Source organism: Gopherus flavomarginatus, chromosome 25 (assembly GCF_025201925.1).
Source record: "Gopherus flavomarginatus isolate rGopFla2 chromosome 25, rGopFla2.mat.asm, whole genome shotgun sequence".
Lineage (NCBI taxonomy): Eukaryota > Metazoa > Chordata > Testudines > Testudinidae > Gopherus > Gopherus flavomarginatus.
The window spans coordinates 12903119-12930896 of NC_066641.1; the positions used below are offsets into that span (position 1 = coordinate 12903119).

The window sequence follows — 27778 nt, forward strand, 5'->3', positions numbered from 1 at the left end:
CAGCCTCCTGCTCCCAGATCAAGGTGTTTCGCTTGGCAAGAGCTGCGGGGGGGCGGGACCGGGGGGCGGGGCGCAGCGGGCGAGGGGCCGGGCCTGGAGCTCGTTACCTTCCCGGGGCGGAGACGGGCGCCGGGCTGGGCGAGTCCCGCATCCCGCGGAGCCGGGGCAGTCCCGCCGCAGAGCCCCCGGCAGCCGGGCAGGGACGGGTCCCGGGGCCGGAGCCTGCGCCAGGGAGCGAGCCCGGGGCTGCCCGGCCCCCATGGCCCCCTGAGCCCGGAGCGCAGCGCAGCGCGGAGCCTGCGCGCCCGCTGCGCGCCCCGTGCGCCCCCGCTGCGCGCCGCCCGGCCGGGCATGAAGCCGCTGGAGAAATTCCTGAAGAAGCAGAGCTCGCACCTGGCGGGCCGGGCCGGGGCCGGGGCCGGGCTCGGCCCGGGGGGGCTGCAGCGCCGCCACAGCGTCTCCCGCCTGCTGCTGCCCGGCTTCCTCCGGGAGCCCGGCGCGGAGCCCGCGGGCATGGAGCCGGCCCGGCCCGGCGGCGACGGGCGCTGGCTGGAGCTGCGGCCCCCGGACGCCGCTCTCCGGTCCCCCTCGTCCTTCTCCTCCGAGGAGCTGTCCCCCGGCGGCGGGGAGCCCCCGCTGAGCCCCGACCCCGCCGCCACCTGCTGCTGGCCCCCGGGGCCGCCGGACAGCCCCGAGCGCCTGCTGGGGGCGCTGCTGGACCGGCTCGGGGGGGGCCCGACCTTGCACGGCCAGGGCTGCGGCGCAGGTAAGGGACGGAGCCAGGGGAGGGGGCTGCAGGGGGGCAGCAGGTGCCTGTGGTGCCAGGGCGACGGGGGGTCAGCAGGTGCCCATGGTGGGGGGTGGGAGAGGGAAGGGGGGAGTCAGCAGGTGCCCATGGTGCCAGGTTGGGGGGGACTGCAGGGGGTCAGCAGGTGTCCATGGTACCGGGGGAGGGGACTGGTGCTAGGGGACGGGGGTCAGCAGGTGCCCATGGTGGCAGGTTGCGGGGGCTGCAGGGGGTCAGCAGGTGCCCATGGTACCAGGGGGAGGGGACTGGTGCTAGGGGAGGGGGGTCAGCAGGTGCCCATGGTGCTAGGTTGGGGGGGACTGCAGGAGGTCAGCAGGTGCCCATGGTACCAGGTTGCGGGGGCTGCAGGGGGTCAGCAGGTGCTCATGGTACCAGGGGGAGGGGGGCTGGTGCTAGGGGACGGGGGTCAGCAGGTGCCCATGGTGCCAGGTTGCGGGGGCTGCAGGGGGTCAGCAGGTGCCCATGGTGCCAGGGGAGGTCTGACTCTTGGGATGAGGTGCATGTTGAAAGTGGGGGTTGGTTTCTGTCACATTGGGGGAGGGAGTCTGAGGGGGAGGGTCAGGCCATTAGGGGGAAGGTCAGGGGGCCCTGTTGGGCTCTCAATAGATCTGGCAGGGCCTGGGGTATCCACATGAGGCTGCAGGGTCCTGCACTGTGGTAACCAGGTGGGGGCCTGGAGTCACCCTCCCGAGGAGCTGTCCACTTTGGTGGTCTGCAGTGTCATTGTGGAACAGAGCCACCAGGAGGCGCCGTGTCTGGGGAGAGCCTGTGGCAGAGGCCGGGGACCCCTCCAGAGAGAGGGGTGCTTGTGGGAGAGGACAAGGGGGCTCCGTGGGAGAGGCCCCCCTTGGCCAGCTGGGCAGTGACTGGCTTTTCCAGCCCTTGGCGAGCATGGCCCTGGGGAGGGGGGCTGCAGGGGGCTCAGAACGGGGCCCAGGTGGTGTCGGCTGCCCCTCGAGCCGCCTGTTAATCTTTAACATTGCTCCTGTGCTGTAATTAGCCTGGGTGGCAGCGGAAGGCAGCTGGCTGGAGCGGGAGCCACGGCCCTTGGCACAGGCTGCCCCTCTCGCCTCGGGCTCTCCACCTGAGAGCCCAATGGCAGATGGCCCCGGCTCCCCATGCCTGGCCCTGCCCCTGTGTTCAGTCAAGGCTGGGCCGGGTGGGATCGGGGAGCGGGACCCCCAGGTGGGATCGGGGAGCGGGACCCTCGGGTGGGATTGGGGACCAGGACCCCTGGCTGGGCGGGTGGGATTGGGGAGCGGGACCCCCGGGTGGGATTGGGGAGCGGGACCCCTGGCCGGGCCGGGTGGTATTGGGGAGCGGGACCCCCGGCTGGGCCGGGTGGGATCGGGGAGCGGGACCCCCGAGTGGGATTGGGGAGCGGGACCCCTGGCCGGGCCGGCTGGGCCGGGTGGGATTGGGGAGCGGGGCCTCCGGCTGGGCCGGGTGGGATTAGGGAGCAGGACCCCCGGGTGGGATCGGGGAGCGGGACCCCCGGCGGGGCCGGCTGGGCCGGGTGGGATCGGGGAGTGGGACCCCCGGGTGGGATTGGGGAGCGGGGCCCCCGGCTGGGCCGGGTGGGATTAGGGAGCGGGACCCCCGGGTGGGATCGGGGAGTGGGACCCCCGGCTGGCCGGGTGGGATCAGGGAGCGGGACCCTCAGGTGGGCGAGTGGGATTGGGGAGCGGGACCCCCGGCTGGCCAGGTGGGATTAGGGAGCGGGACCCCTGGCCGGGCCGGCTGGGCCGGGTGGGATTGGGGAGCGGGGCCCCCGGCTGGGCCGGGTGGGATTAGGGAGCGGGACCCCCGGGTGGGATCGGGGAGCGGGACCCCCGGCGGAGCCGGCTGGGCCGGGTGGGATCGGGGAGTGGGACCCCCGGCTGGGCCGGGTGGGATCGGGGAGTGGGACCCCCGGGTGGGATTGGGGAGCGGGACCCCTGGCCAGGCTGGCTGGGCCGGGTGGGATTGGGGAGCGGGGCCTCCGGCTGGGCCGGGTGGGATCGGGGAGCGGGACCCCCGAGTGGGATTGGGGAGCGGGACCCCTGGCCGGGCCGGCTGGGCCGGGTGGGATTGGGGAGCGGGGCCTCCGGCTGGGCCGGGTGGGATTAGGGAGCGGGACCCCCGGGTGGGATCGGGGAGCGGGACCCCCGGCGGGGCCGGCTGGGCCGGGTGGGATCGGGGAGTGGGACCCCCGGGTGGGATTGGGGAGCGGGGCCCCCGGCTGGGCCGGGTGGGATTAGGGAGCGGGACCCCCGGGTGGGATCGGGGAGTGGGACCCCCGGCTGGCCGGGTGGGATCAGGGAGCGGGACCCTCAGGTGGGCGAGTGGGATTGGGGAGCGGGACCCCCGGCTGGCCAGGTGGGATTAGGGAGCGGGACCCCTGGCCGGGCCGGCTGGGCCGGGTGGGATTGGGGAGCGGGGCCCCCGGCTGGGCCGGGTGGGATTAGGGAGCGGGACCCCCGGGTGGGATCGGGGAGCGGGACCCCCGGCGGGGCCGGCTGGGCCGGGTGGGATCGGGGAGTGGGACCCCCGGCTGGGCCGGGTGGGATCGGGGAGTGGGACCCCCGGGTGGGATTGGGGAGCGGGACCCCTGGCCAGGCTGGCTGGGCCGGGTGGGATTGGGGAGCGGGGCCCCCGGCTGGGCTGGGTGGGATTAGGGAGCGGGACCCCCGGGTGGGATCGGGGAGTGGGACCCCCGGCTGGCCGGGTGGGATCAGGGAGCGGGACCCTCAGGTGGGCGAGTGGGGTTGGGGAGCGGGACCCCCGGCTGGCCAGGTGGGATTAGGGAGCGGGACCCCCGGCTGGCCGGGTGGGATTAGGGAGCGGGACCCCCGGGTGGGATTGGGGAGCGGGACCCTCGGGTGGACGAGTGGGATTAGGGAGCGGGACCCCTGGCTGGCCAGGTGGGATTAGAGAGCGGGACCCCCGGGTGGGATCGGGGAGCGGGACCCACGGGTGGGCGAGTGGGATCGGGGAGTGGGACCCCCAGCCCGGCCGGGTGGGATTAGGGAGCGGGACCCCCGGGTGGGATTGGGGAGCGGGGCCCCCGGCTGGGCCAGGAGGGATTAGGGAGCGGGACCCCCGGGTGGGATCGGGGAGCGGGACCCCCGGCTGGACCGGCTGGCCGGGTGGGATTGGGAAGTGGGACCCCCGGCTGGCCCGGGTGGGATTAGGGGGTGGGATCGGGGAGCGGGACCCCTGGGTGGGATTAGGGAGCGGGACCCCTGGCTGGGCCGGGTGGGATCGGGGAGCGGGGCCCCCGGCTGGGCCGGGTGGGATTAGGGAGCGGGACCCCCGGGTGGGATCGGGGAGTGGGACCCCTGGCTGGGCGGGTGGGATCGAGGAGCGGGACTCCCGAGTGGGATCGGGGAGTGGGACCCCTGGCTGGGCGGGTGGGATTAGGGAGCGGGACCCCCGAGTGGGATCGGGGTGTGGGACCCCTGGCCGGGCCGGCTGGGCCGGGTGGGATTGGGGAGCGGGGCCCCCGGCTGGCCCGGGTGGGATTAGGGGGTGGGATTGGGGAGCGGGAACCCCGGGTGGGTGGGTGGGATTAGGGGGTGGGATTGGGGAGCGGGAACCCCGGGTGGGTGGGTGGGATTAGGGAGCGGGACCCCTGGGTGGGATTGGGGAGCAGGACCCCTGGCCGGGCCGGGTGGGATTGGGGAGCGGGGCCCCCGAGTGGGATCGGGGAGTGGGACCCCTGGCTGGGCGGGTGGGATCGGGGAGCGGGAACCCCGGGTGGGCGGGTGGGATTAGGGAGCGGGACCCCCGGGTGGGATCGGGGAGTGGGACCCCCGGGTGGGATCGGGTGGGATCGGGGAGCGGGACTCCCGGCCGGGGTGAGCGATGCAGCATATGGTGGCATTTGGCTTCTGGGGAGTTGTGGAGGGTGGAACTCATGTCTGTGAGGCTGGGCTAGAGCCAGGCATGGAGCAGGCACCGGCTGTTCACGCTCCCTCCAGCACAGCTGAGAGGGGCCTTCAGTCCCGATACACAGCACCAATTCCTCCCCTGGTCCCCCGCTCTGCCGGTGCCCCTCACTCCCGACCTGCAGCCCCTGGGCTCCCCTCCCCCCAGCTCTGCCGGTGCCCCTCACTCCCGACCTGCAGCCCTTGGGCTCCCCTCCCCCCAGCTCTGCTGGTGCCCCTCACTCCTGACCTGCAGCCCCTGGGCTCCCCTCCTCCCATCTCTGCCGGTGCCCCTCACTCCTGACCTGCACCCCCGCCTCCTGCAGTCTGTGGTCCCTCACCAAGACCCTGGCCAGTCGTGGCGCATTCCATGGTGATTTGTGGCTGGGCACTGGCCCTACAGGCCCGTGTGGCCCAGCCCAGGTCGGGGGCTGGGGTGCCCAGATGCCTCATGAGGCCATTGCCCTGCGAGGGGGCCTGTGCTCCTTGCACCGGCCCCGTGTCTGCGCACGGCCCCCAGCGCGGTCCCATGTGGGTGCCGGAGAATTAGCAAAGCTCCTTCCACTGCAGTGAACCAGAGCGTCACCCTCTGTGCCTTGAACGTCGCCTGCAAAGGGGGTCTGTGCAGGGGGACGACCAAACCACCATCTGGGCCTGGACTCTCCTGCCCGAGTCAGGGGGTGCAATAGGCACACGGGGAAAGGGCTGTCACCCCTTTGCTTGGGACCTTAACAGCAGAGGGGGTGGGTCTGATCAGGACCATCTCTGCACTGGCTGAGAGGGACATGCAGGAAGCCTCCTGTCCATCTCTGAGCTCAGGTGTGGGGGGATCCTGGGTGGGACAAGAAGCTGGCGGCTGTTCTAGGACTCTGGGACCTTAGCGTCCAGCACGGCTCTCCCTGGGAGGTGGCAAAGCCCTCTGATTGAATGCCTGTCTTTGCTTCTGCTGCCCAGTGCATGGGCAGTGCCAGTGGCCATGTGGCTGTTAAACAGCGGCTGAGTTCCACCCTAGAGGTGGCTGCATTTCAGTGTCAGGTGAAGTGGTCCCTTTACCCATGTCACAAGGGGCCTGTGGGACTAACTTGTGATTTGAAGCACTATGAGATCCTCCCAGGAGCGCTGTCATATGTTGTATATAGATGGGGAAACTGAGGCACAATGAGAGGCGGAGCCTCGTGCAGCACATCAAGGGCAGAACTAGGAGTTGAGCTGGCCCCCGGTCCCCTGTAGTAACCATGGGACACGTGCCTCTGTGTGTGTCACCTCCCCATGCGGTGCAGGGTATAATTATCCAGATTTTCACAACCAAGCAGGCTCTGGAGCAGGAGGTGAAATGTCAGGACAGGTCCCAGCCTGGGGAAGAGAAGGATTTCCGTGCTACCGCCCTGCAGCCCTCCTCACAGACCACCCTGGCAGCAGAGCTCTGGCTCCATTGTGTGAAGGATTTGCTTAATCTCCAGCTCACTGGTGCAAAGTTACCTCGTGTGCAGAGTGGCAGAGCTTTGATCCCGAGCTTGGTGTTGCCCTGAGCCGGCGGCAGCGGAACAATGCGTCTGCCGAGCGATTCCCATCCCAGGGGCTCCAGGCACTAACGACTAACGCTCCAACTCCGCTGTCGGCAGCCTCACTGGCAGAGGGCAAGTGACTCCTCTGTGGTCACGCAGTAAAACTGGCAGCACCAAGAATAGAACCCAGGAATCCTGGCTCCCAGCCTCATTCGCTCTAACCACTAGGCACCACTCCCTCCCTTAGCCTGGGTAGAACCCAGGCATCCTGACTCCTGGGTGTGTATTTAAACCACACCCTGCCCCCTCCCTGCATTAGGTGCTGTGTCCCCACCTCAGAGTGCGGCTGGGCCCGTGGGGCCGGCAGCTCACAGAGGGGGCTGGGTGTGGGGGGTACTGGCGGGTCATGCTGGCTGTGGTTCGGGGGCGGGAGGAGGGGCTGGCGCCTGCTCCATGAGCCAATGGAAGGCTTTCCATTGACCGCGGTGGGCTCTGGAGCTGGGCCCATGTCTGAGCTGCTGGGATGCCTGGCACTGCGTGGCCCCCAGTCCCTCCCTGGTGCAAGGGGACGGCCCCCAGGAGAGGGGCAGAGCCTGTCTGCCTGCTTGCTGCTGCCCTGGGGCCCATTCACTGCCAGAGGGTGGGTCAGCTCAGGGGCTCCCTGATGACCCAGCTGGGGTGAATAGCTGGGGGGGGCTGGCAGAGGTGGGGTTCAGGGGACGTTTGGTGGCACTAGGAGCCCCCCACCAGCTCCCCTCACTGCAGTAAGCGGCTGCTCTCTACTCCCTGGTGCTCAGAACCGCTGCCTGGTGGGAGCCCCGGGGCAGGGAGCAGCAGCCCCCCGCCTCGGCTCGCTCCCGGGCTCCTCGCACCCTGCAGCTGTTCTGGAGCACGGGCTTGCCCCGCACTCGGGTTCCTGCTTGGGAGCTTCCCTGAGGCTCTAGCTCCGCCCTCCTGGCTTCCGCGGGTCTGTATGGTGAGTGGCACGGCCCAGGCGGTGCTGAACATGCCCTAGGAGGTGCTGCGCTCCCAGAGGCTCCCAGCCCAGCAGCCAGCTAGCAGCCTTGATCTCGCAAGAACAACCCCTCCCCCGGGCTGGGGGGAGCTGAATTGGTCTCTCCCCACTTTGAGGAGTGTTTTTGGGTGGGTGGGGTGGGGGGGATCTGAGTGTCTGGGGCGGGGAAGGGAGGACCCTGCCTCTGGGAGGCCTCCTGGGTACCGTCCCCACGGCAAGGGAAAGCCAAAGGGTCCATCCTGGGGCTGCCTTGGTCCTAGGTTGGATACCAGGCCATATGGACCAGCGGGACGGTCCAATACAGGGAGCACCTCCACTGGCTCCCAGCTGCATGTAGCAGGAAGCCTCCATCCATCCCTGCTGTCCTGTCCCGCTTGGAGTCTCGTCTGCTCAATCACATCTTCTGTGGCAGGGAAGCAGCTGAGGCCCCCGTGTGCTCTGTGGATATGCACCGGGGAGCCCATGGGCGGACAAAGCCGCTCAGATATAACAGACAAACCGACCATGCGGCTAGCAGGAAATCCCCTTTTCTTGTGCACTCGGGTGGGAGGGGGGAGACAGACGCTCCGTTAACCTGCAGGACTCACTGCCCCAGGTTTAGCTGCGTGGTCGAGGACCCAGTATGATTCAGGAAAGGGTTAAATACGTACCCTGGCATTTTCCCAAGGCCTTAAGGGACCATGATCCCAAAGGCCCAGAGATCCCCAATCTCAGCCTCGGGGACGATAGAAGGAATATCTGGTCTGTCGTTCAGCAATCCTAGCTAAGGGCTGAGGGATATACACCCTCATGCATCAGGGCACAAGTCAACCAGAACCTTCCCAGGGTCAGGAAGGAACATCCCCTGGAGACAGGCTAGGGCATGAACTGCATGGTTGTATAGTCCGTCCGTGCACCTTCCTCTGTGGCACCTAGGCGGAGACGGGCCGCTCGGCTCGTGGCTGCTCTGAGCCCGTGCAGCAGGAGACATCTTAGGAGGGACAGTGTGACTCAGTGGGTAGGGCTGGGAGTCAGGATTCCTGGCCTCTATTCCTGGCTCTGCTGCTGACCTGCCGGGCAAGTCATTTCCTCTCTGAGTGCCTCAGTTTCCCCTGCCGCCCTGTGTTTGTTTAGTCTGAGATCTGTATGGGGCAAGGACTGTCGCTATCTGTGAGCACCTGGCACCATGGGGCCCAGTCTGAGCTGCGCTTTCTACATCCAGCTGTAATCCTGGCAATCCCTGTTCTGATGCTGCTGGGAAGTGGTCGCACACAAGGCTGGAGGGAGCCCTGGGCTCCTGCGCTAGGCTAACCCCTGTGGACCCCCTGGGCCGGGGAAGTGGGAGTTTGCTGTGGCTGGTCCTAGGCTGATCTGCTGCTCAGAGACTGCACTGCGGCCTCGAGCCGCGGTGGGTGGTGGGTGCCCTCTCCCCGTGGGCGCCCGTGGCAGGCGGCTGGCTGGGAGGGCGGCGTCAGGCAGGCAGGCAGGCCCCGCTTGGGGCAGGGTATGAGACAGTCCCTCCCTCAGGCCACTGGGCACAGCGAGGGAGCGGGCGGTAAGCGGGCTGCTTGGCTGGCACCATGAGGGGAGATGCTCGTTGGTTCCTTTAGACCCCACTTGGCTTCCCCAACTGCTCCCGGAGGAGCTTCGGGGCTCACCTGTGGGCTGGCCCTGCCACGCTGCGGGACGTGTTCGACCCCACTGCCAGGCGGTGCTTGCCCAGCCTGGGTACCTGGCACGAGGCGGGGGAAGGGGCAGATTTGCCATGGGTGCCCGAGAGATTGCAGCGTGTCGCGCAGAGCCGAGGGGCCGTAGGGGGGAGGGAGCCAGATGCCCGGGAGCTGGAAGCCATCTGGGGTCTGAGCTTTCAAGCAGTGGAGAAGGGGGGAGGCCAGGTCACCCTGCCAGAGCTGGGCCAAACCAGGGTCCCTGGCAGTTAAAATCCCCTCCCCCAACCCAGGGAAATGCCCCCACCCCAGCTCCTGCGCAATTTCACTTCCCTCCCTGCGGTGGGCACCAGCTGCGCTCAGCTGTGCCAGGGAGCAGGCACCAGGGAGCCAGGCCTGGCCAGGCTGGCGAGGTCCCAGGACTCTCTCAATACTCTGCCACAAACCCCCTTTGGGAAATGCTCCCCCTGGCTCAGGGGGGGTAGGGGGGTGCCTGCAGCCCAGAACCCGCCCCGCACGGGGTGCTAACCAACCCCCTGTTCGCACGGCCGTAGGCCTGGAGCTGTTCCTTGGGCAGGGCTTGGCACGCTGGCAGGGTGTGGTGTGTGGGAGCCACCTGCCCTGCTCAGGTTGTACCTGCTCTGTAAATAAACAGCCAGCAGGGCGGGGGGGCCCGTTCCCCAGCATCCGTGTGCCCCCTGTTCAGACACAGCTGCGGGGGGGACAGGGAGTCAGGACTCCTGGGGTCTATTCCCAGGTCTGGGGCCGGGCGTGTGGTTAGAGCAGCAGACAACAGGTCAGGATCCCTGGGTGCTGCCACTGGCTGGAGGGGGGGGGGGGCAATGCGGATTAGTGGTTACAGCAAGACACTGGGATTTGAGATGTCTGGGCTCTGGTCCTTCCTGGGTGGCACAACGGGATCCCTCTGAGTCTCAGCATCCCCCTCAGCCTCCGCCCCTTCTGCTGGGGTGTGGAGCCCTGGGACGGGCCGCGTGCTGCTGTTACACGCTCTGGCCCAGCCCTGTTGTTGTGGATTAGCTGTGCTGGGGCTGCGCCAGGAACCTGGCTTGCATCAGAGCTCGGCGGGCCGGGTGCTGCACAGGCTGGGATCACAGGGCCTACGATGGAAGTGACCCAGCAAACGGGGTTCATGCTAATACCTGACCCCCGGCCCCTCCTCTCCGCCCGCCTGCCCCCAGGCAATGCAGGCTGGGCAGGAAGGGCCCGTCGCTCCATGCCACGGGGTTCTCAGCTGCTCATGGCCTGCTCTGTTCCTTGGGTTTGCCTTCGTTGTCTCCCCCTGCCGTGGCTGCCGGGCACCTGGTACCTCCCGCCCCTGCAGAGAGAAATGTGGAATTCCTTCAGTGCCAATTAGCCAGCCAGCAGCTGTGCCCACGGCAGCGTGTGCCGGGCTGGGATGCCAACGGCTGCGTCAGGAGCCCGACAAGATGCAGCTCCCAGGTGCTGGCTGCGTGAGCTCATCCCAGACCTGCCAAGAGGCAGCGCGGCCTAGTGAACTGAGGCCCTGAGAATCACTAGTGAGGGCTTGATTGCTTGTGGCAGCCTGGCCTGGTGGCAGGGACACTGGGTGGGAAGCAAGATTTGCGGTTCTATTCCCAGCTCTGCCATGTCACTGTGGGCAAGTCATGGCCCTGCAGTGTGCCTCAGTTTCCCCTCCCATCCCTTGTCTTGTTTGCTTAGATTGTGACCTGCTCAGGGCAGGGACTGTCTGTCTCTGTGCAGCACCCGGCACAACAGGGCCCTGGTCTTGGTTGGGGCCTCTAAGCAACACCTTGTGCTATGAATACTAATATTGGGGGGTGTTAGCCTGGCTTTCCTGCCTACCCCCGCCGCAGCCTCAGTCAGGTATAGGATTTTCCTTCCCTGCCCGTCCCATGTGCTGTTAAACAAATCAGTGCTAAGCCCTGGAGGTGGCTGCTTTTCTGTCGATCCGCACCAGCTGCAGGGAATTTGCCTCCTGTCCTAACCTGTGCTGCTGCTGTTCCAGTTGGCTGCTGGGCCGCACACTAGAGGTGGCAGCGCCTCGGGGCTGGCTGTGGTGTGAGTATTTAGGAGTCGGGGTTCTCTGCTCTGACTCCAGGCTCCTCGCTCACACAATGGAGTTAGGAAGACAGGGAATGAATTTCCTGCCCTGCTGGGGGCGGGCGCTCAGCCTCCTGCTGGCTTTTGGTGTCGGGCAATGGGAGCTCGAGCGGGGCTCAGCACCACAGGGCCTGAAGCGAAACCGAAGGGATTTGCATTTATAAAAGCGTTTGGCTCATATTGACAGATGCCAAAGGCTCATTCCCCTGTTTTCCGGCCTAGTGCGTGGCGTCGCTGGGCAGGCTGGGCTTCCTCGGGCAAAGCCCCCGCTGAAGCCGGCAGGGAGGCTCGTCTGATTACGGAATGGCAGGACTTCAGCGGGTGCCGTGTTCCACCCCAGAGGCGGCTGCATGTCAGTGGGGGCTCAGGGGGTGATGTGTGTTTGTGGGAGAGGTATATGAAATGGGGGGGTATATGAGGTGGGATGGATGTAGGAAGTGGCGGGTGCATGCTGTGGGGCGGTGTATGGGGTGGGGATATAGAGGGGTGTAGGAAGTGAGTGGAGGGTATATGAGGTGGGGTATGAAGTAGATGAGGGCATATGGTAGGTGTAGGAAGTGGGTGGGGGATTGGGGTGGAGTATGAAGGGGAGGTGGGGGGTATATGGAGTGTGAGGTATATGAGGGTGTAGGAAGAGGGGTTGGGGAATATGAGGTGGGGTATGAAGGGGCTGGGTCGGGGCATATGGGGGTGTAGGAAGTGGGACTGTTCTTAATGTTTCATCTGAATACTGTGTGGGTGCCTCAGTTTCCCCTGTGCATTTCTTAAGTCTCCAGTGTGCATAAATGGCCAACACTCTGTCTCCTGGCAACTGATGGCCAGGCCCTTCCCCCCTGCAAGGGGATGCTAAAGTTGTGGGAGAACAAAGAGGTCAGGTGACCTCCTGGCCCGGGAAAGGGGCTGAGCAGAGGAGATGGGGCTGGAGGGGGTGTCAGTTTGGGGCTGGCTGGGGACAAGGAGTGAAGTGCAGATGTAGGTGTCTGGCTCACTGCCCCCCAGAATGGACCCGGCTGAGGGGTCCGGTTCTCTGTACCTACAAGCTCTGGTTTAGACCGTGTTCCTGTCAGCTAATAAAAAACCTCTGTTTTACTGGCTGGCTGAGAGTCCCATCTGACTGCAAAGTGGGGGTGCAGGACCCGGTGGCTTCCCCAGGACCCCGCTGGGGTGGACTCGCTGTGGGAAGAGCACGGAGGGGCAGAGGATGCTGAATGCTCCAAGGAGAGACCCAGGAGGTGAAGCCGTGTGAGCTTCTTGCCCTGGAGACAGTCTGCTCCAAGGGAGAGGAGGCTCTCCAAAGTCCTGCCTGGCTTTGTGGGGAGCAGTTCCAGAGCATCGCCCGGGGTCTCTGTGACAGGGAGTGTAGGAAGTGAGTGTGGGGGGGGGTGACTCGTTTATAGACAAACGGGTCTGCAGGTTTGCTGAGGGTGCTGGACATTGCTCCCCTCAGGGTCGTGCCAGGGGCTCACCTGGCAAGGGGGCTGGACTGGATCAAGGAGCGGGGGGTGGCATGGGTCATGGGTGCAGAGCCCTCACTGGCCCCCGGTGTGGAGGAGGAGGTCAGAGCGGGGGCGGGGGGCAGAGTCCATGTGCAGGGGCTGAGTCCCAGCATTCCTGGCATGGGAACAGCCTGGGATCAATACCAGCGCGTCCCGGCAGGTCAGGGACCGAACGGGCTGCCCCTACTGCCCCTCCAGGCCGGCCCCCTGGGGGAAGCGGGAGAGCTGGGCACTGCTGCCCAATCACTGGTGCCAGGAAGTGGGTGACAGGATGCCAGGTTCTATGCATGGTGCTGGAACTGAGCGAGTCCTCTCCACGGCCTGTGCCTCAGTTTCCCCAGCAGGGCGAACAATGCCAGCCACCCTGGTTAAGGACAACGTGAGATTATCCTGTAGCAAAAGGGGCTCAGCTCCCCGAAACACAAGCCTAGTCCAGGGCACCCTGGGCAGACCCCCGGCAGCAACATCAACCCTGTTGTCTCACTCAAGCCCCCGCGCAGGCCAAGCAATTGTAAATAGCTTTGATGCAGGTGTGTGTGTGCACGAGGGACCATGTGTGCAAGGGCAGCACGTGTGTGTGCGAGGGACCCTGTATGAGAGGGTGTGTACATGAGGGACCATGTGTGCAAGGGACCGTGTGTTTGGGCGACACGTGTGTGTGTGAGGGAAGCACAAGTGTGTGTGTGAGGGCAGCGTGTGTGTGTGTGAGGGCAGCGTGTGTGTGTGTGAGGGCAGTTCATGTGTTTGTGTGTGAAGGTGGCACGTGTGTGCGCGAGGGCAATGTGTGGGAAGGGAAGGGATGGGGCCAATTCCCTCTGACTAACATGGTGCTCACGGTGTTTGTGATCGCCCAGTGGGTGCCCTCGTGTCGTGGCCCAGCCATGCCACCGCCAGGGCAGCAGGCATCGTGGGCACAGAGCGCCGCCCGCCTGCGCCACGCAGCCCCCAACCCTGGGTCTGTCTCTCCCCTAGACGTGCTACTGGACGACGTCATCCTCACTCACTCGCTCTTCCTGCCGACCGAGCGCCTGCTGCAGCAGCTGCACCAGCGATATCCTTCGGGGAAGGCCCCGGGGGCCCCTCCGGGAGGTTGGGGGCAGTGGGAAGGGGCAGGGCTGCTTGGGGGAGGGGCAGGGGGGTCTGATCTCACCTGTTCCCTTTCCACAGCCAAGGGTGGGGAGAGCCGCCGGGCCGGACGCGGCGGGGGCGCCTTGGCCTGGCCATTTGCTCCCAGCAGGAGGTGCTCACTCGCCGTGTGGCCGTCGGACACAGCCACACCCTGGCTGTGATTTACGACAGCCCCGGCGGAAGCTCGAACCGGAAATACGCGGCGAGTAGAAGCTGGCTTGTTATTGTAGGGTCTCCTGTCAGGAGCTGTGCTCTGCACGCTGGTTTGCTCCTGAGAGGGCCGGTTTGTTATGGTAGGGTTGCACACCGGCACTGGCCTGCTGCCATTTATTCGTAACGGGGCTGCTCTCAGCCTGTGCCAGGCTGCCCCGTGCCAGTGCGGGCCGTGCAGACGTTGACGCCAGGCAGGGCCGGGGTTGGGACGCCTGTGGCTCCCCTCGCGGCGTGACTGGAAGCAGAGTCGCCCAGCAGAGAGGGGGTGGAAGGAGCCAACGTGTCCTGCCTCGCCCTTTGCTTCAGCTGGCTGCCCTGGTCCGTGCCCCGTCTCTGGGCCCTGCACGGGGCCAGGCATGCTCGAGGGAAACACGTAACCTCACTCAGGCGCTTGTCCTCCCATCTCTCCTGTGGGGTTACCCCTGTTTGCCCCACCCGAGGGCCCATGGGATGCAGAGCCTGGGGCGCTCAGCACCCACCTCTGGAGCTGAGCTCATCTGTCCCCGGGGGCAGCCGGGAAATGAACCCAGGTGTCTGGCGCTGCAGGGTTCTCTTGCCGCACAAGCCAGGTCGCTCGTTGCCCCAGGGGCTGATTGCCCCTCTTCCTCCAGGGGAGACTTTCAGCCCCTTTCCTCTCCCCCAGCTCTCTGGTCTCTTTTCCCTTAACCCCCTGCCCACCTTCCTGCTGGCGTCGGGGAGCCCTTCGCCCGGCTGGGAGGAGAGCGACGCGCTCCCAAGGAAGCGGGCCGTGCTGACCGTGCTCCTGCACTTCCTGGAGACCTACAAGGGCCTACTGCAGGAGGAGGAGAGCGCTGGGAAAGTCATCAAGGTGCGTGGGGGCCAGGGGGCAGCTCGAGGGGTGGGGGGTCCCGCCCCGGAGCAGGACAGCCCAGGGTCTGTCACTGCGGGGGTAGTCGTCAGATCCTCTCTGCCCATGTCTGACTAACCCTCTGCGCTCGGCCAGGCTGGTCAACGTCACTCTCTGGGCTGCTCCATGCCCCCCACACCGGCTGCCCCGATTCTTCTTAGTGGATTTAATCCCCCCCCCAGTATATGGGGCCCCGATACCTCAGCACCCCCGGCCGCAGGGAGTCTGTCTCTCTGGTGATGTGTTGCTGCATATTTCTGCAAGCTGCTCGCTCAGCAGCCTGAACGTGGGCCCTGCAATCCCCTCGGCTGCACCCCTCGGAAAATCAGCATGGCCAGGGCGGGGTGGGGTGTGGCAGTGGTTTGTTCCCCAGTGTCTCAGGGCAGTGTCAGGCCAGATCTGAGCCGGGGGAGCCCTGCTGGCCAGGCAGCCTAAGACCCCCCTCCGCCCCCAGGATCTCTACCTGCTGATCATGAAAGACACTTCCCTCTACCCGGAGCTGGAAGACGAGATCCTGAGACTGCACCAGCTGGTGGAGACGGTGGAGCTGAAGTGAGTGACGCGGGGTCCCCGCCGGGCTAACTGGAGCCGTGCTGCCCTGAGCCACGGCCCTGCAATTACAGCCTCGCTATTAGCAGCGTTACGGTAATGCCAAGAGGTCCTGATCCGGACCCTGGACCTGGATGCAAAGGGGTTGCTACTGGGGGACACTAGATGACACCCAAAGATATTTCTGTTGGAGGGCCAGGGCCTCATGCAAACCCAGAGTGGCTTAGTCCCCACTCTGCCATCCCCCCCCGGGCATTATTCCCCTATAGTCCTGCCCCCTTCCCTGACCTGCCCCCACTTGGTTGCAGGGTGCCCGAGGAGACCCCGCCACCCAGCAAGCAGGTCAAGCCGCTTTTCCGGCACTTCCGGCGCATCGACTCCTGCCTCCAGACCCGGGTGGCCTTCCGGGGTTCGGATGAGAGTGAGTGTGGGGAGGGTCTGAGTGCCCGGCCAGGCACAGCGACCAGAATCCTATTCCCTGCCGGGAGGCAGGACGCCTGGGTCCTTCCGCAGGGGGGGATGTAGGTACTTGGGCCACTCACCAGCGCCGGGTTCCTGCCCCCCCGTTGGAGAGTGCTTGGCACCGGGGGGACATCCTGCTGCTTGCATTCGTCACCATGATCGCGTCAGTTTCTGGGGGAGCCAGCGGCAGCCCCGAGGCTCTGGGCAAGCTGCCAGAGTGGCTGTTGGGGGTGTAAGATGTGGGCCCTGCCCCTACTGGTTAGTGCGGGGAGACCGCGGGCAAGTCCCTGCCCTGCTCTGTGCCTCAGTTTCCCCATCTGTAAAGTGGGGGATCAGCCCCGCGGCCAGGCCGCAGGAGACGCTTTGGGAGCCTGGTGAGTGATGCGAAGGATGAACTGTCTGCTGCCACCATGTCTGATTTCCCCTCACCCCAATCTAATAGCAGCCCCCAGGCGACCCTGCCAGCAGAGCCCCAGCCGGGGGGCCGCCCCCCCCATGCCCATCAGTGGGGTGATATAGCCGCGGGCTCATGAGAGTGGGACCTTGCTGCCCGCTCCCACCGGGGGGCGCCGGCGATGGGACAAGGGGGATGTAGCTGAGATTCAACCCCCACAGCAGCCCCCCCACCCCTCCCTCATCTGTCTCCTTGCAGTCTTCTGCCGCGTGTACATGCCCGACCACTCCTACGTCACCATCCGCAGCCGCCTCTCGGCCTCGGTGCAGGACATCCTGGCCGCGGTGACGGAGAAGCTGCAGTACTCGGAGGAGCAGAGCGCCCGTGGGGAAGCCCTCGCCCTGGTGGTGGTGGCATCGTCTGGAGGTGACTGGCCGGGGGGGGCGAGGGGTATCAGCGCAAGGCATGTTCCAGCTTCCCTTGGGGCTGGGAGGGCCATTACTGGGCAGGGTCCAGCCTGGCATTGCTGCCCCTGGCTACCTGCTGTGGATCAAACCAAGGATGTGCCAACCCCCTCCAGGGCTGCCCGATGCCCTGAGCCAGAATCACATTCGTCCCCATGGCCTGGGCAGAACAGGCCCCCTTGCAATGATGTCCTCCCCGGGTCCCAGTGGGGGATGCTCTGTGTGGTTATCTGGGCACAGGGGCCACTCCAGAGCTCTGCAGTCTCCGGCTGATGGGCTGGGGCGGGTGAAGGGGGCTGCGGGGAGGAGAGACCTGCTGTCCCGGGGGGGGGGTCTGGGCGGGGAGGAGAGACCCGCTGTCCTGCAGGGGGGGGTCTGGGCGGGGAGGAGAGACCCGCTGTCCCGGGGGGGTCTGTGCGGGGAGGAGAGACTCGCTGTCCCAGGGGGGTCTGGCAGGAAGGATATTTTACGGCTGGCCCTGGCTGCAGCTGGCTCGTGGGCGGGGGAATAGCCCCCTGCCCGGGGCATTCAAGGGTCTGGCAGCTCCACGAGGCCCCTTGATACAGATCCAGGAGCTTGCCGCCACCCCCTCCCCATTCCAGGCCAGGGGGCAGAGCCTGACGGCCGCTCTTTGGCTGGCTAAGGGGCAGCGGGTCTGGCAGGTCCCAGAGGGTGAATCACAGACCTTTGCGCACTAGCCAGGCCCGTTCTGAGCAGAGAGACTGGTTGGTCCCTGGGTCCTAGGCCCCTCACCCCCGGGGCAGCGTGGCTGGGAGAGCTGCGCTGAACACCACTGACCCCAGCCCCCGTCTCTCCTGCCCCCAGAGAAGGCCCTGCTGCAGCCCAACGAGGACTGCGTCTTCACCACGCTGGGCATCAACAGCCACCTCTTCGCCTGCACGAAGGACGCCATTGAGTCGCTGGTGAGAGCCCCCCCCCAGGGCACGGCGCCAGAGGCCGCCCGCGGGAGAGCCCGGCTTTCTGCTGGTTAGGCCAGAGGCAGCCAGATGGTGCCAGCTGTGCCACAAGCCAGAGGGGGGGGCTAGGGATGCTGGTGCCCAGATTCCTGCTTGTCCCCGCCCCTGAGGATGGATCGCTGGTCTCCCGTAGTTCTGGGGAATCCCAGTGCTTTACGAAAAACGTCTTAACCCTGAGATCACTGTGCTAGCATGGAAATGCAGCCACCTCTGGGGTGGGTTGGCAGCTGTTTGGCAGTGCACCATGGGAATTTAGAAATCCTGTATTCAGCTGAAGCTGCAGGGGACAAAGCAGAGTCCCCGGGGTTGGGATGTGGCCAGGGCCCTGGGGTCGATGTCCCGACTCTTGCAAAAAACATCATGAAATCTTAAAGGGCTCCCGGGATCTAACCACTAGGCAAGACCCCCTTTCCAACCAGTGCCACATTAACCTCTTGACTGCTGGACCTCACTGCAGTCCCTATGTAGCACTGGAGCCTTGGTGGTACATAGGGGGGGCAGCCATGCAGGTGCCCTTTGTACCAGGGACGTGGCCACAGAGCCACTGGGTTACTGGCTCAGCACTGAGCAAGTGATTAAACTGGGGTCTGGTCACTTTAGCTGTGTGGTTCTCCCCCCTTCTGAGTATTTGTGGGTGGGGGAGGATCTCCCCTCCCTGAGCAGTTGCTACAGAGGCCAATACCCTGGGCACCCTGCCCCTTCTCCACACAGTTAGCCTGAGGCTACAGCCTCATGGCAAGTCTCCCCCCAGGTCCCGCTCCCCGAGGAGATCCAGATCTCGCCGGGCGACACTGAGTTCCACCGCGTGGAGGCCGAGGAAATAGCCAATCACATGACGGCCTTTCACTGGGAGCTCTTCCGCTGTGTCCACGAGGTGAGGTCGGAGGGGCTGCCCTGCGCGTCCCAAGGCTGCGTGGAGGGCGGCAGGGCGCATGGGGGGCAGGAGAGGAGGTACGGAGCACAGCATGCTGGGGAATTGTGGGAGGGGCAACAAAAACCTGAGATTGCTGCACAAAAACGGAAACTGGCCCCATGCTCTCCACGGGGTCGAACTGCTTTTCTTTTTGTGCCCAACTCTAAGATGGGGCCTTTGCTCCCCCTTGCTGGGTTGAGTCCAGCCTAGGCCAGCAGCGAACAGCTGTTTGGCCTATATGTGAGGTGAGTTTGGCGGGTCTCAGTCAAGCTCCCAGAAGACAGGTGTGCCCCCCTCGCTCTCAGTCCTGGCCAAGAGATCATGGTGCTACAGAGCCCATTGCCCCTCTGGGCAGGCAGTTGACGGGGCAGTGTGGGACTTTGCTAAAACTTTCTATACGGGAGGGGGCAGGGGAGGGGTCTGGGTACGGGGCGGGGTTAGGGAGACCGGTGGGAGCTCAGGGTTCAGGCTGTGGAGCGACACTGACCATGCCCCTCTCCTGTGGTTTGCAGCTGGAGTTTGTGGACTACGTTTTCCATGGGGAGCGGGGCCGGCGGGAGACGGCCAACCTGGAGCTGCTGCTGCAGCGCTGCAGCGAGGTGCAGCACTGGGTGGCCACCGAGATCCTGCTGTGCGAGTCGCTGGGCAAGCGCGCACACCTGCTGAAGAAGTTGATCAAGATCGCAGCCATGTGAGCGCCGCGTCTTGCCCTCCGCGGGGACCGAGGGGCCCTGCCCGGGGCCGGGGCGGGTCAGTGGACAGGGCCCCCCCTTGCAGGCCCGGTCCCTGGTCCCTTGGCCTCAGCTCGACGCTGCCAGGCGCATGTGCAGCTGGGACAGTGGGTGAGGCAGGTCAAGTGTGGATGTCGCCGCCGCCGGGCCCCTGACTGGCACCGCCAGGGCTGGGGCTGGCGTGCTGGGGGATGGCTGGCCACGGGGCTGCGCTCTATCTGCCCCCAGGGTCCTGATGACCCAATGCCCAGGGCTTGCCCAGCTGGAGGGCTGCAGGTTGCATGCCCCTTACCCCTCCTGCCGGTCTGGGGGGGTAGGATCTCTCCCCTGTAACCCGTCAGTGGCTGGCCCTGAGCGTCCTGCTCCATCTTCCCAGCTGCAAGCAGAACCAGGACATGCTGTCGTTCTACGCCATGGTGATGGGGCTGGACAATGCGGCCGTCAGCCGGTTACGGCTCACCTGGGAGGTGAGGGGGTAGCGGGAGTGTGGGTCTCTGCTTGTTGGGCCAGGGTTTGGGACCCCCCATCGGTCAGGGGAGGGCTCCCCATCCCCCACCTGAGCCAGCCGGGTCGCCTTGCCCCGACTGGCAGTGACCTCACGTCATGGACGGCAGCTAGCCCGGGCCGTGCTTGCGGGGAGACCTCTAAGGAGAACCCGGGGGGGGCTCATAGGGGGCGCTCTCCCCTGGCAGGCAGTGCTGACCCCAATGCCCCAGGGGGCGCTGTGCTGCAGGGACTGGAGTGGGGGGTCAGTAGGGGGCGCTCTCCCCTGGCAGGCAGTGCTGACCCCAATGCCCCAGGGGGCGCTGTGCTGCAGGGACTAGAGGGGGGGGCGCTCTCCCCTGGCAGGCAGTGCTGACCCCAATGCCCCAGGGGGCGCTGTGCTGCAGGGACTGGAGTGGGGGGCGCTCTCCCCTGGCAGGCAGTGCTGACCCCAATGCCCCAGGGGGCACTGTGTTGCAGGGACTGGAGTGGGGGGTCAGTAGGGGGCGCTCTCCCCTGGCAGGCAGTGCTGACCCCATGCCCCAGGGGTGCTGTGCTGCAGGGACTGGAGTGGGGGGTCAGTAGGGGGTGCTCTCCCGTGGCAGGCAGTGCTGACCCCATGCCCCAGGGGGTGCTGTGCTGCAGGGACTGGAGTGGGGGGTCAGTAGGGGGCGCTCTCCCCTGGCAGGCAGTGCTGACCGGAGCGTGGTGCTAGGGGCCCAAGCTGCTGTTTCTGAGGTTGGCACGGTTTTGGAGACATTAAAGACCCTGCCGACTGCCCTTTGCAGCTGAGTTGGCTGTTAACCCTGATGCCCGGGCTGAATTCCAGCCCTGTCCTACATCGGCCTTGCCCCATGGTTTCAGCTGAGTGTGCAGTGCCTCGCCCTCCCTGCCTGGAGAGGCTACACAGCCTTACTCCGTGGCTGTGCAAGCAGCTGCCGTGGTCCACCCCAGAGGTGGCTGCATCTCAGTGCTGGGGAAAACGGTTCCTTCTGCAGCTGCAAAGCGTGTGGGGATCCTGGTTGCTGCTTATCTTCCTCTTCCTCCCTCCAAGTAAACAAACCCAGGAAATAAACCCCAGGCCTCTCCCTCTGCCAACAAGGGCCCGGCCCATTGCACACGAGAGCCCTGCCCAGACGGGGGTTTAGCTGCACGTTCCTGAGCCCCAGCAGCCTCCCGGCCCCCTCCCTGTGGACCAGTGACCCCGCTCCGCCTCGCTGCCCAGGAATGGTGCCCTGCAATGGAGCCGAGTCCCCATGGTGCCAGCCTGAGCTGGTGGCACCTTTCCCCCAGTGCGCATGTGATTGGCACACGCACACGAGGGTGCTAGGCGGCCACAGGGCCAGGCACTCACGGTTCCTTTTGTTTTTCAGAAGCTTCCGGGCAAGTTTAAGAACCTGTTCCGGAAGTTTGAGACTCTGACGGTGAGACCCTCGCCCCTGGGGGCTGGGCTGAGTGGGTGGGGGCTGGAAAGGCGCCCCTGCTCACCACTCTTGTGCCAAGGTGCTGGGGGGCAGGACTGGGCCCCCACAGGTACCTGGGTAACCTGGCACCTGCACAAGGGCAAGGTAGGGGGTGGAAATATTCCCCTGCAGCTCCGCTCCCTGTGGCTTCCAGCGGGAATTTCCACTCGGCGTTAACCCGCGGCCCAAGGACGCAGCTGAGAGGAGGGAAAACACAACAGGGTTGGGGACCGGCCGGTCAATGGCCCTGCCCCTGTGCTGGACGAGGCAAGCGGCAGCCCCCCAGCGCCTCCTGCTGGGAGCTCCGTGAGCCTGGCGGGAGGTGAGCACCACATGCCCCCCGGCTGCCACAGAGAGGTGCCTGGATAATGTTTGGTGCCGTGGCAGGAACCATCCTCCCACCCCAGCCCTCTCACCTCCTACCCCCAACGCCATCCAGCATCTGCCCTCTCGCTCAGTGTGGGGGGTGGGTCTGAGTATCGGGGACCTAGATGGGTCCTCCCCCCCATGCTGAGCACACAGCACTTGGCACATACCCGGTGGCACCCCGGGTAACCCCTCAGGGGCCCTGCTCTCCGCCAGGGGATTGGAACTGGCGTGTTCCTGAGGCAGCCAAGCCGGCCGGCTGGAGACCCCCACCTGGGGGCTGGGCCTCGCCAACGCTGTGATCTTAGCCACCGGCATGGCTGCCCAGAGTGGAGCCTTGGGTGTTAACGGGGCTAACGCCAGCGCGGCCCCATGTACCTCAGGATGGCCAGGCGTGTGGGAGGCTCAGCTGGGTAGGTCTGGGTCCCCCACGGGGTTCGCTCCAGGTCTGGTTCTCCTCGCCCAGTCCCTCATGCAGCCTCTCTGGGGTCCCGGAGGGGTGTCCAGGCTGGGGTCCCCCAGAGCACCCCCTCTTGACCTGTCCTCCCTCCCTGCCCCCTGCAGGACCCCTGCCGGAATCACAAAACCTACCGGGAAGTCCTCTCCAAGATGAACCCGCCCCTCATCCCCTTCGTGCCCCTCATCCTGAAAGGTGAGCCATGGGCTGGCAGGGAGCACCAGGTATGGTCCCTCCCTGCGGGGGCCTGGGGGCTCCTGGGAGGTGCTCCCCACTGCCCTCTCCCCAGAGGGCTCGTGGCCATTCAGGGAACCAGTCCCAGCAGCTGAGGGCCCATGTGTCTGCACCTCGTTGTGCAGGGAAAGTGTTGCCTAGTGGTTACAGCTGGGGGGGCTGCTGGACAGGGCTTCTGGCTCTGCTGCTGTCTCATGGGTGATCTTGGGCAACTCCCCTCCCTCTTCCGTGCCTCAGTTTCCCCAGCAGTGCTGCAGGGAGTGGGGCCTAGGGCTCAGTAGAGGGCACTTTCCCTTCACCATCAGTGCTGACCCCACTGCCCCAGGGCGGTGTCAGGAGGGGCTGGGCTGCCTGAGCTGCTGTTGCTCCCAGGAGATGGTAAAACCCTGGTGACCCCACAGCCCTTCATGGCGAACAGCGGCCTCCTGGACATGTTTCGACTGGGCAGAGTGAGCCCTGCCTGCTCCCCTCCCTCCTGCCGCTGCCACCCGCCTGGGATTTTCCTTTATGCACTGACAGCTGCCGCGCTGCGCCCCAGAAGAAGCTGCATTTCAGCTCTGAAACACTGAGGATTCCTGGGACTTTTAGGGGCCATGTCCTGCCCTCAGGCAGAGTCTATGACCAGCAGCCCTGGGAATCCCTCTGCCTGCAGTGCTATGAACGGGGCGTGAGTGTCCATGGGGAGGGGCTGAGGCCCAGGACAGCAGAGCCCCTGGGAGGGGCAGGAGAGGGTCTGTCTTGCCTGCACTCACCCTGTCCCTCCTCCTTTGCCCCCCAGACCTGACGTTTGTGCACGAGGGCAGCAAGACGCTCCTGGACGGGCTGGTGAACGTGGAGAAGCTGGTGAGTCCTCCCTACCCCCCAGCCTCCTGGAGGAAGAGACCTCTGGATCCAATTCTCCCCAGCCGGTTTCATCCTCCAGGACACCTGGGTTCTTTGCTTGTCTCTTCCTGGGTGAGGCCCTACTACTTTGATGTGTGTTACGCACAGTGTGTCCCTGCCCCAAGGAGCTCACACAGGGTGGGAGGGGAAACTGAGGCAGAGTGGGGACAGGAGCTGGGCAGCATCACCCAGCAGGCCGATAGCAGAGTTGGAGATGGTCCCGTGTGCCCATTGCAAGCCCCTGGCCTGGCTCTGAGAACAGCTGGTGTCTGGGCTGGGGTGGGGGGCGTTGCAGCACCAGACCCCCAGGGCAGTGAGCTCAGCCTTTGTCTGGATGGGACCCCAGGTGGCAGAGCCCCCAGCCCCCTGCAGCACCTCCCCTCCATGGGATTAACTGGCGTTGTCCTGGGAACGTCCTTCATGCAATATTCAGCCTGGCGCAGGCAGGGGGCTGGGGGGGGGGAGCGTCGCAGCCAGCAGGGGCGGGGGGGGGGGGGGTATGCTGCTGCATGGAGCCAGTGTTGCCATAGTGACGTACTCATTCCTGCAGCCCCTCCGGGGTTGTGCCAAGCGCTCGGCTTGTGGGGTCCTTGGGCTGCTGCTCGGCACAGGGAGCGGGGCCATGGCCAGCCTGGGGGCCCCCGCTGCCCTGGGGAGATTCTGGCCTGATCTGTCCAGCTCGACTCTCCTGTGCTGGTGTAAATGGGGCAGCTCCCGTTTGGCCACAGAGCAGAATTCCCCCCACCTGGCCCATAGCTTGTGGAGGGGCTGGGCTGAGAGATCCTCTCCCCCCATGGCACCCCCGGGGCTCTGGGCTGGCTGCTGAGCAAAGTGCGGGTCACTCCCCCACTAACGCAGCCCGTCAGTGCCCTTCAGCTGGGGGGTGCTGAGCTGGCAGGGGGGCGGCACCCTGGGTCCATACCCATTCACAGCCAGGCACCTGGGGGGGGAGCATGTTGGTGCCAGCGCTGGAGCCTCAGTGGAGTCCAAGCGCCAGGCGTGCGCCCTGGGCTGATTCCGCCTGTCCCCTGTCCCATCCTTCCCCCAGTGCCCAGTGGGCACCGGGCATCCCTGTTGTCTGTGCCAGGTGGGTGCCGGGCGTCCCTCCCTCCCGTCCCCAAGCTGTGCTGGGCGGGTGCCGGGCATCTCTGCCCTCTGAGCTGTGTCCATTGGGCACTGGGCATCCTTGCCCCCCCAAGCTGTGCCTAGCAGGCACCGGGTGTCCCTACCCCCCGAGCTGTGCTGGGCCCTCACTTCCGCACTGGGGCGTGAGGTGCGGGGCTGTGGGGATCGGCCCATGGACATGAATTGACGGGCCTGTGCCCCATGCAGGATGGCAGCTCTGTGTGCCCTGCACTACAGCCACACCTGGGCTCTCAATGGGCTGGGAGCCAACATCCCCCCCCTTCCCAAGGACCGGGCTGTGGGGCGTGGACCCCTGGAGTGCTGATCTGCCTCCACAGCGAACCCGGGCAGCTTTGCCCTGGGCACAGCATGACCAGACCCCACAGTGTCCTGTCCCCCTCCAAGCCTCCTCCCTGCCTGTGGATCGGCTGCTCCACGGCCGCTGGATCCAGCTGTTCCCAGCACCCCGGGGTTCCCAGCTCAGCCTGTGTGTCACCTGCCTGGCCCCCGCCTGGATCTGTGCTGGGCACTGCGTGAGGGGGCTGGGGCTCTGAGCTCCCTCTCACCCACGGATCCAGGTGCCCCGTGTAGGAAACCGGGGCCCAGGTCTTGCTAAATTGGCCCTGGAGTGGAATTTCCCCTGCACGACCTGCAGATCACAGCCCTGTAGGGGAGTGGCGAGGAACGATGGGGACCGGGGGGCAGAGCCAGCCTTGCTGCTGGCACTGGTGGGGCGCCAGGTGCTGAGAGAGACAAACAACAGCTGGGTCCAAATCTCCTCCCCTGCCTGCACCTGGCGCGCGCGTGTGTGTGTGTGTGTGGGGGGGGGCACCCTCTGCTGGCACACACAGACCAGCTGTTTGTTGTTTAACACCCCTGCAGGGGTAGTGCTAGCCGGATCGGGCACAGGGTGGGCCCAGAGTCAGCGTCTGTCCCTTGTGGGTTGGGGAGGGTCTGTGGGGGGTTCTCCGGGCTGGGGTACTGGATGGCTCACTGCCCTGACTACCCGTCTCACTGGCTGGGCTCCTGGGGGGCTGCACATACGCTCCTGAGGCCCTGCCTGCCTTGCTGGGGCCTGGGCTGCCCCAGAGCCAGGCCCAGCACCCAGCCTGTAAACCGCTTGGCTGCCTTCCTTTGCAGCACTCAATCGCCGAAAAAGTGAGGACAATCCGGAAGTACCGCAGCCGCCCCCTGAGTGAGTATGAGTGTCTCCTGCAGGCTCCCCCCACGCTGCGCTCCGGGGAAATGAGGGGCATGGAGCTCCCTGCTTCCCTGGGCTGCACGTCCCGACTGGGGGCTCCAGCCCCGACAGCCAGTGCGACTGAGGGGGTTGGCAGTGCAGTGCGGGGCCTTTGCCTCTGGTGTACTGCTCTGCAGCCCTGTGCCATAAACCTGTGCAAAAGCCGACTCAGGCTGGCCTGGCTGCTTCTCGGTCGGGTCACCTGTGCCAGGCCCCGGCTGGCAGACCCCATGCTTAGCCCCAGGGCAGCTAGCAGCCCGGTGTCCTCCCTCATGCGGGCAGGAGCCAGGCGTGGTGAGTTCCAGCTGGGGAGGCAGAGCAGCGCCTCCTGCTGCTGGCTCCGGAGCCCTGCGCCCTGACATCTCCTCCCCGCAGGCCTGGATTTGGAGGCCTCGCCCAGCCAGCTGCAGACCAAGGCTTACGTGCGGCAGTTGCAGGTGATCGACAATCAGAACCTGCTCTTCGAGCTGTCCTACAAGCTGGAGGCGAGCAGCCAGTGACAGCCGGGGGGCGCTGGGTCCCTCACACTACAGCACTTTGGCCGGCCGCGGCCCCGGCTCGCCCCTGTGCTTGGGGAGACGTGGGGCCTGCTGCTGCGGCACTTTGTGGTTTACAGAGTCGGCTGGACTTTAAACACGCGGAACTTCCCCCTCGGGGGTGGGGTGGGGGGCGACACCTGCTGTGCAGACGGGGTGGGGTGGGACTGGCTTTCGGTCTAGCTTTAAACTCCAGCCCGGGGGGTTATGTGGCCCTCATAGCGCTCTGAGGCTGGGTTTCATTTCCCATTAGACTCACCTTGCCCCTCAGTTTCTCCCCCATCTCTGCCCCTCACTTACCTACGCCAAGGGCAGGGGCCGCAGTCTGCCTGGGCCAGCGCTAAGGGCACTTGTGTAACCCCATTGCCTTTAAACCCTGCCTGTCTGCTCCACGGATCCGCTCGTGCCCTGAAGCATGGCCCTGCCCTGGCCCCCAGCCACCCTCCACTGCTATAGCAGGGACTCTTCACCTAGGATGAAGCCAACCCCCCATCCCATCGTGCCCCTTGGCGGGATGGGAGCCACTCCCTACAGCCAGCTGCATCTGGCCCCAAGGAGCCCCATGGTAGCATGTCGAGAGGATAGCAGCCCTGCGGGAGTGGGGGTCAAGTGTGGGGTGAGGTGGCGGCGGGGGAGCCCCAGAACCCTGTTCCCTGCAATTCTATTTTTGTACCTGTCCTTTTTGTCATGCTGTAAACTCCGCAAGGAAGTTCTCTTTCTATATATTCAGGGTCTTTCTGTTTGTCACTGCTGAGTGTCTCGCCTGCGGCCTGGGTGGCTCCCTGGCCTAACACGAGAATGTATATATTTTGTACCAAAATGCTCTCAATTGTAAATTTATTTTTTAAAAGAAAACGGCAGCTCCTTGTGTGCTACGGTGCTTTGTACAGAGACTTTTCTACGGGCGGCTTCGGGGCGGCAGCCTTTGCCCACGTGAGCCGGAATGGAAAGATGCAGCGGGCCGTGTGGTGGAGGCTGTTTGGGTTCTGAGTCTATGATGCTTTGAGTGTGCTCCAGAAGCACTGTGGGGGAGGAAGATATCGAAACAGAACTGGCCATAAAAGCGGCACTGTCTACTGCGGGGCTTGTCCAGCACCTGAACGATTGCAGCAGCGGGTCCGAGCCCCAGCCGGGCACCAGAGCCACACGGCATTGGTGCTGGGCAAATGCAGCCAGCTGAGGCTCTATAGGCCGTGCCAGGCCAACCTGCCCCTTCTCATTCAGTTCCACTCGTCACACGCCGTGGGGGAAACAAATGGGAGATGCCTTTGTAACCCACATGCCTCCTGGGGGTAGGGGTTTGGCCCAGCTAGTGGCACTGAGACCACTTAGAAAGAGTTAATGAGTCTGTTCTATGGCCTTAGCTAAGAGCCAGTTGGCTTTTAGCTTGTGCAGTAGAGGCTCATGCTCTGAGCTCCAGACAGCCCCAGTTTGATCCTGCCCGCCGATGACCGGGCGCCTGCTGGCTTTACACCTTTCAAGTCTAAGCTCCCTAACCCCCATTGAGCTGAGTGCCTCTTGTAAGAGGGGAGGTTAACCTACAGGCTGGCCATGCTTAGGATTGGCCATGTCTGTAGTGCCCCCAGTCTCTGTCCTAAGCCCATCAACCCAGCCAGGTGGTGTGTGTATGAGGGACACTCATGAGAAAATGGGGACAGGTGCCAACCCTAACTCCATGCGCCCTTTCCCCCTGGCTGAGTCCAGAGGTGCTCCCTAGTGCTGTGTGTGACTCCCCACATGTTCCCTGGGCTCCCCCAGTTGTTTGAGGGGGGTGATGCAATTTGGGGGATCCAGTAAGTAGGAAGCAGGGGA

The 27778-nt window shown here is 65.4% G+C and overlaps 2 protein-coding genes across 3 annotated transcripts in view; one reads left to right on the top strand and one right to left on the bottom strand.

Moving 5' to 3' along the window:
* The window catches only part of MED24 (mediator complex subunit 24), a 206253-nt gene extending 186411 nt beyond the window's left edge, over window positions 1–19842 (bottom strand). Inside the window, exon 1 of the mRNA XM_050934758.1 lies at window positions 19836–19842. The gene's annotated coding sequence lies outside the window, so the exon portion shown is untranslated. The remainder of the gene's footprint in view (window positions 1–19835) is intronic.
* On the top strand, window positions 352–26772 carry RAPGEFL1 (Rap guanine nucleotide exchange factor like 1). 2 transcript variants are annotated; one of them, XM_050934775.1, is made up of 15 exons: window positions 352–766; window positions 13454–13532; window positions 14501–14651; window positions 15145–15242; window positions 15548–15660; window positions 16354–16521; window positions 17385–17482; window positions 18288–18410; window positions 18962–19140; window positions 19557–19647; window positions 21037–21087; window positions 22057–22144; window positions 22962–23026; window positions 25331–25385; window positions 25806–26772. In XM_050934775.1, the coding sequence occupies exons 1-15, from the start codon at window positions 352–354 to the stop codon at window positions 25928–25930; spliced, it is 1899 nt and encodes a 632-aa protein (XP_050790732.1). In that variant the 3' UTR covers window positions 25931–26772. The 2 variants fall into 2 exon arrangements, with proteins under 2 accessions (XP_050790732.1, XP_050790731.1); XM_050934774.1 differs by lacking the exon at window positions 352–766 and having other exon boundaries at window positions 12530–13532.
* The last annotated feature ends 1006 nt before the right edge of the window (window positions 26773–27778 follow it).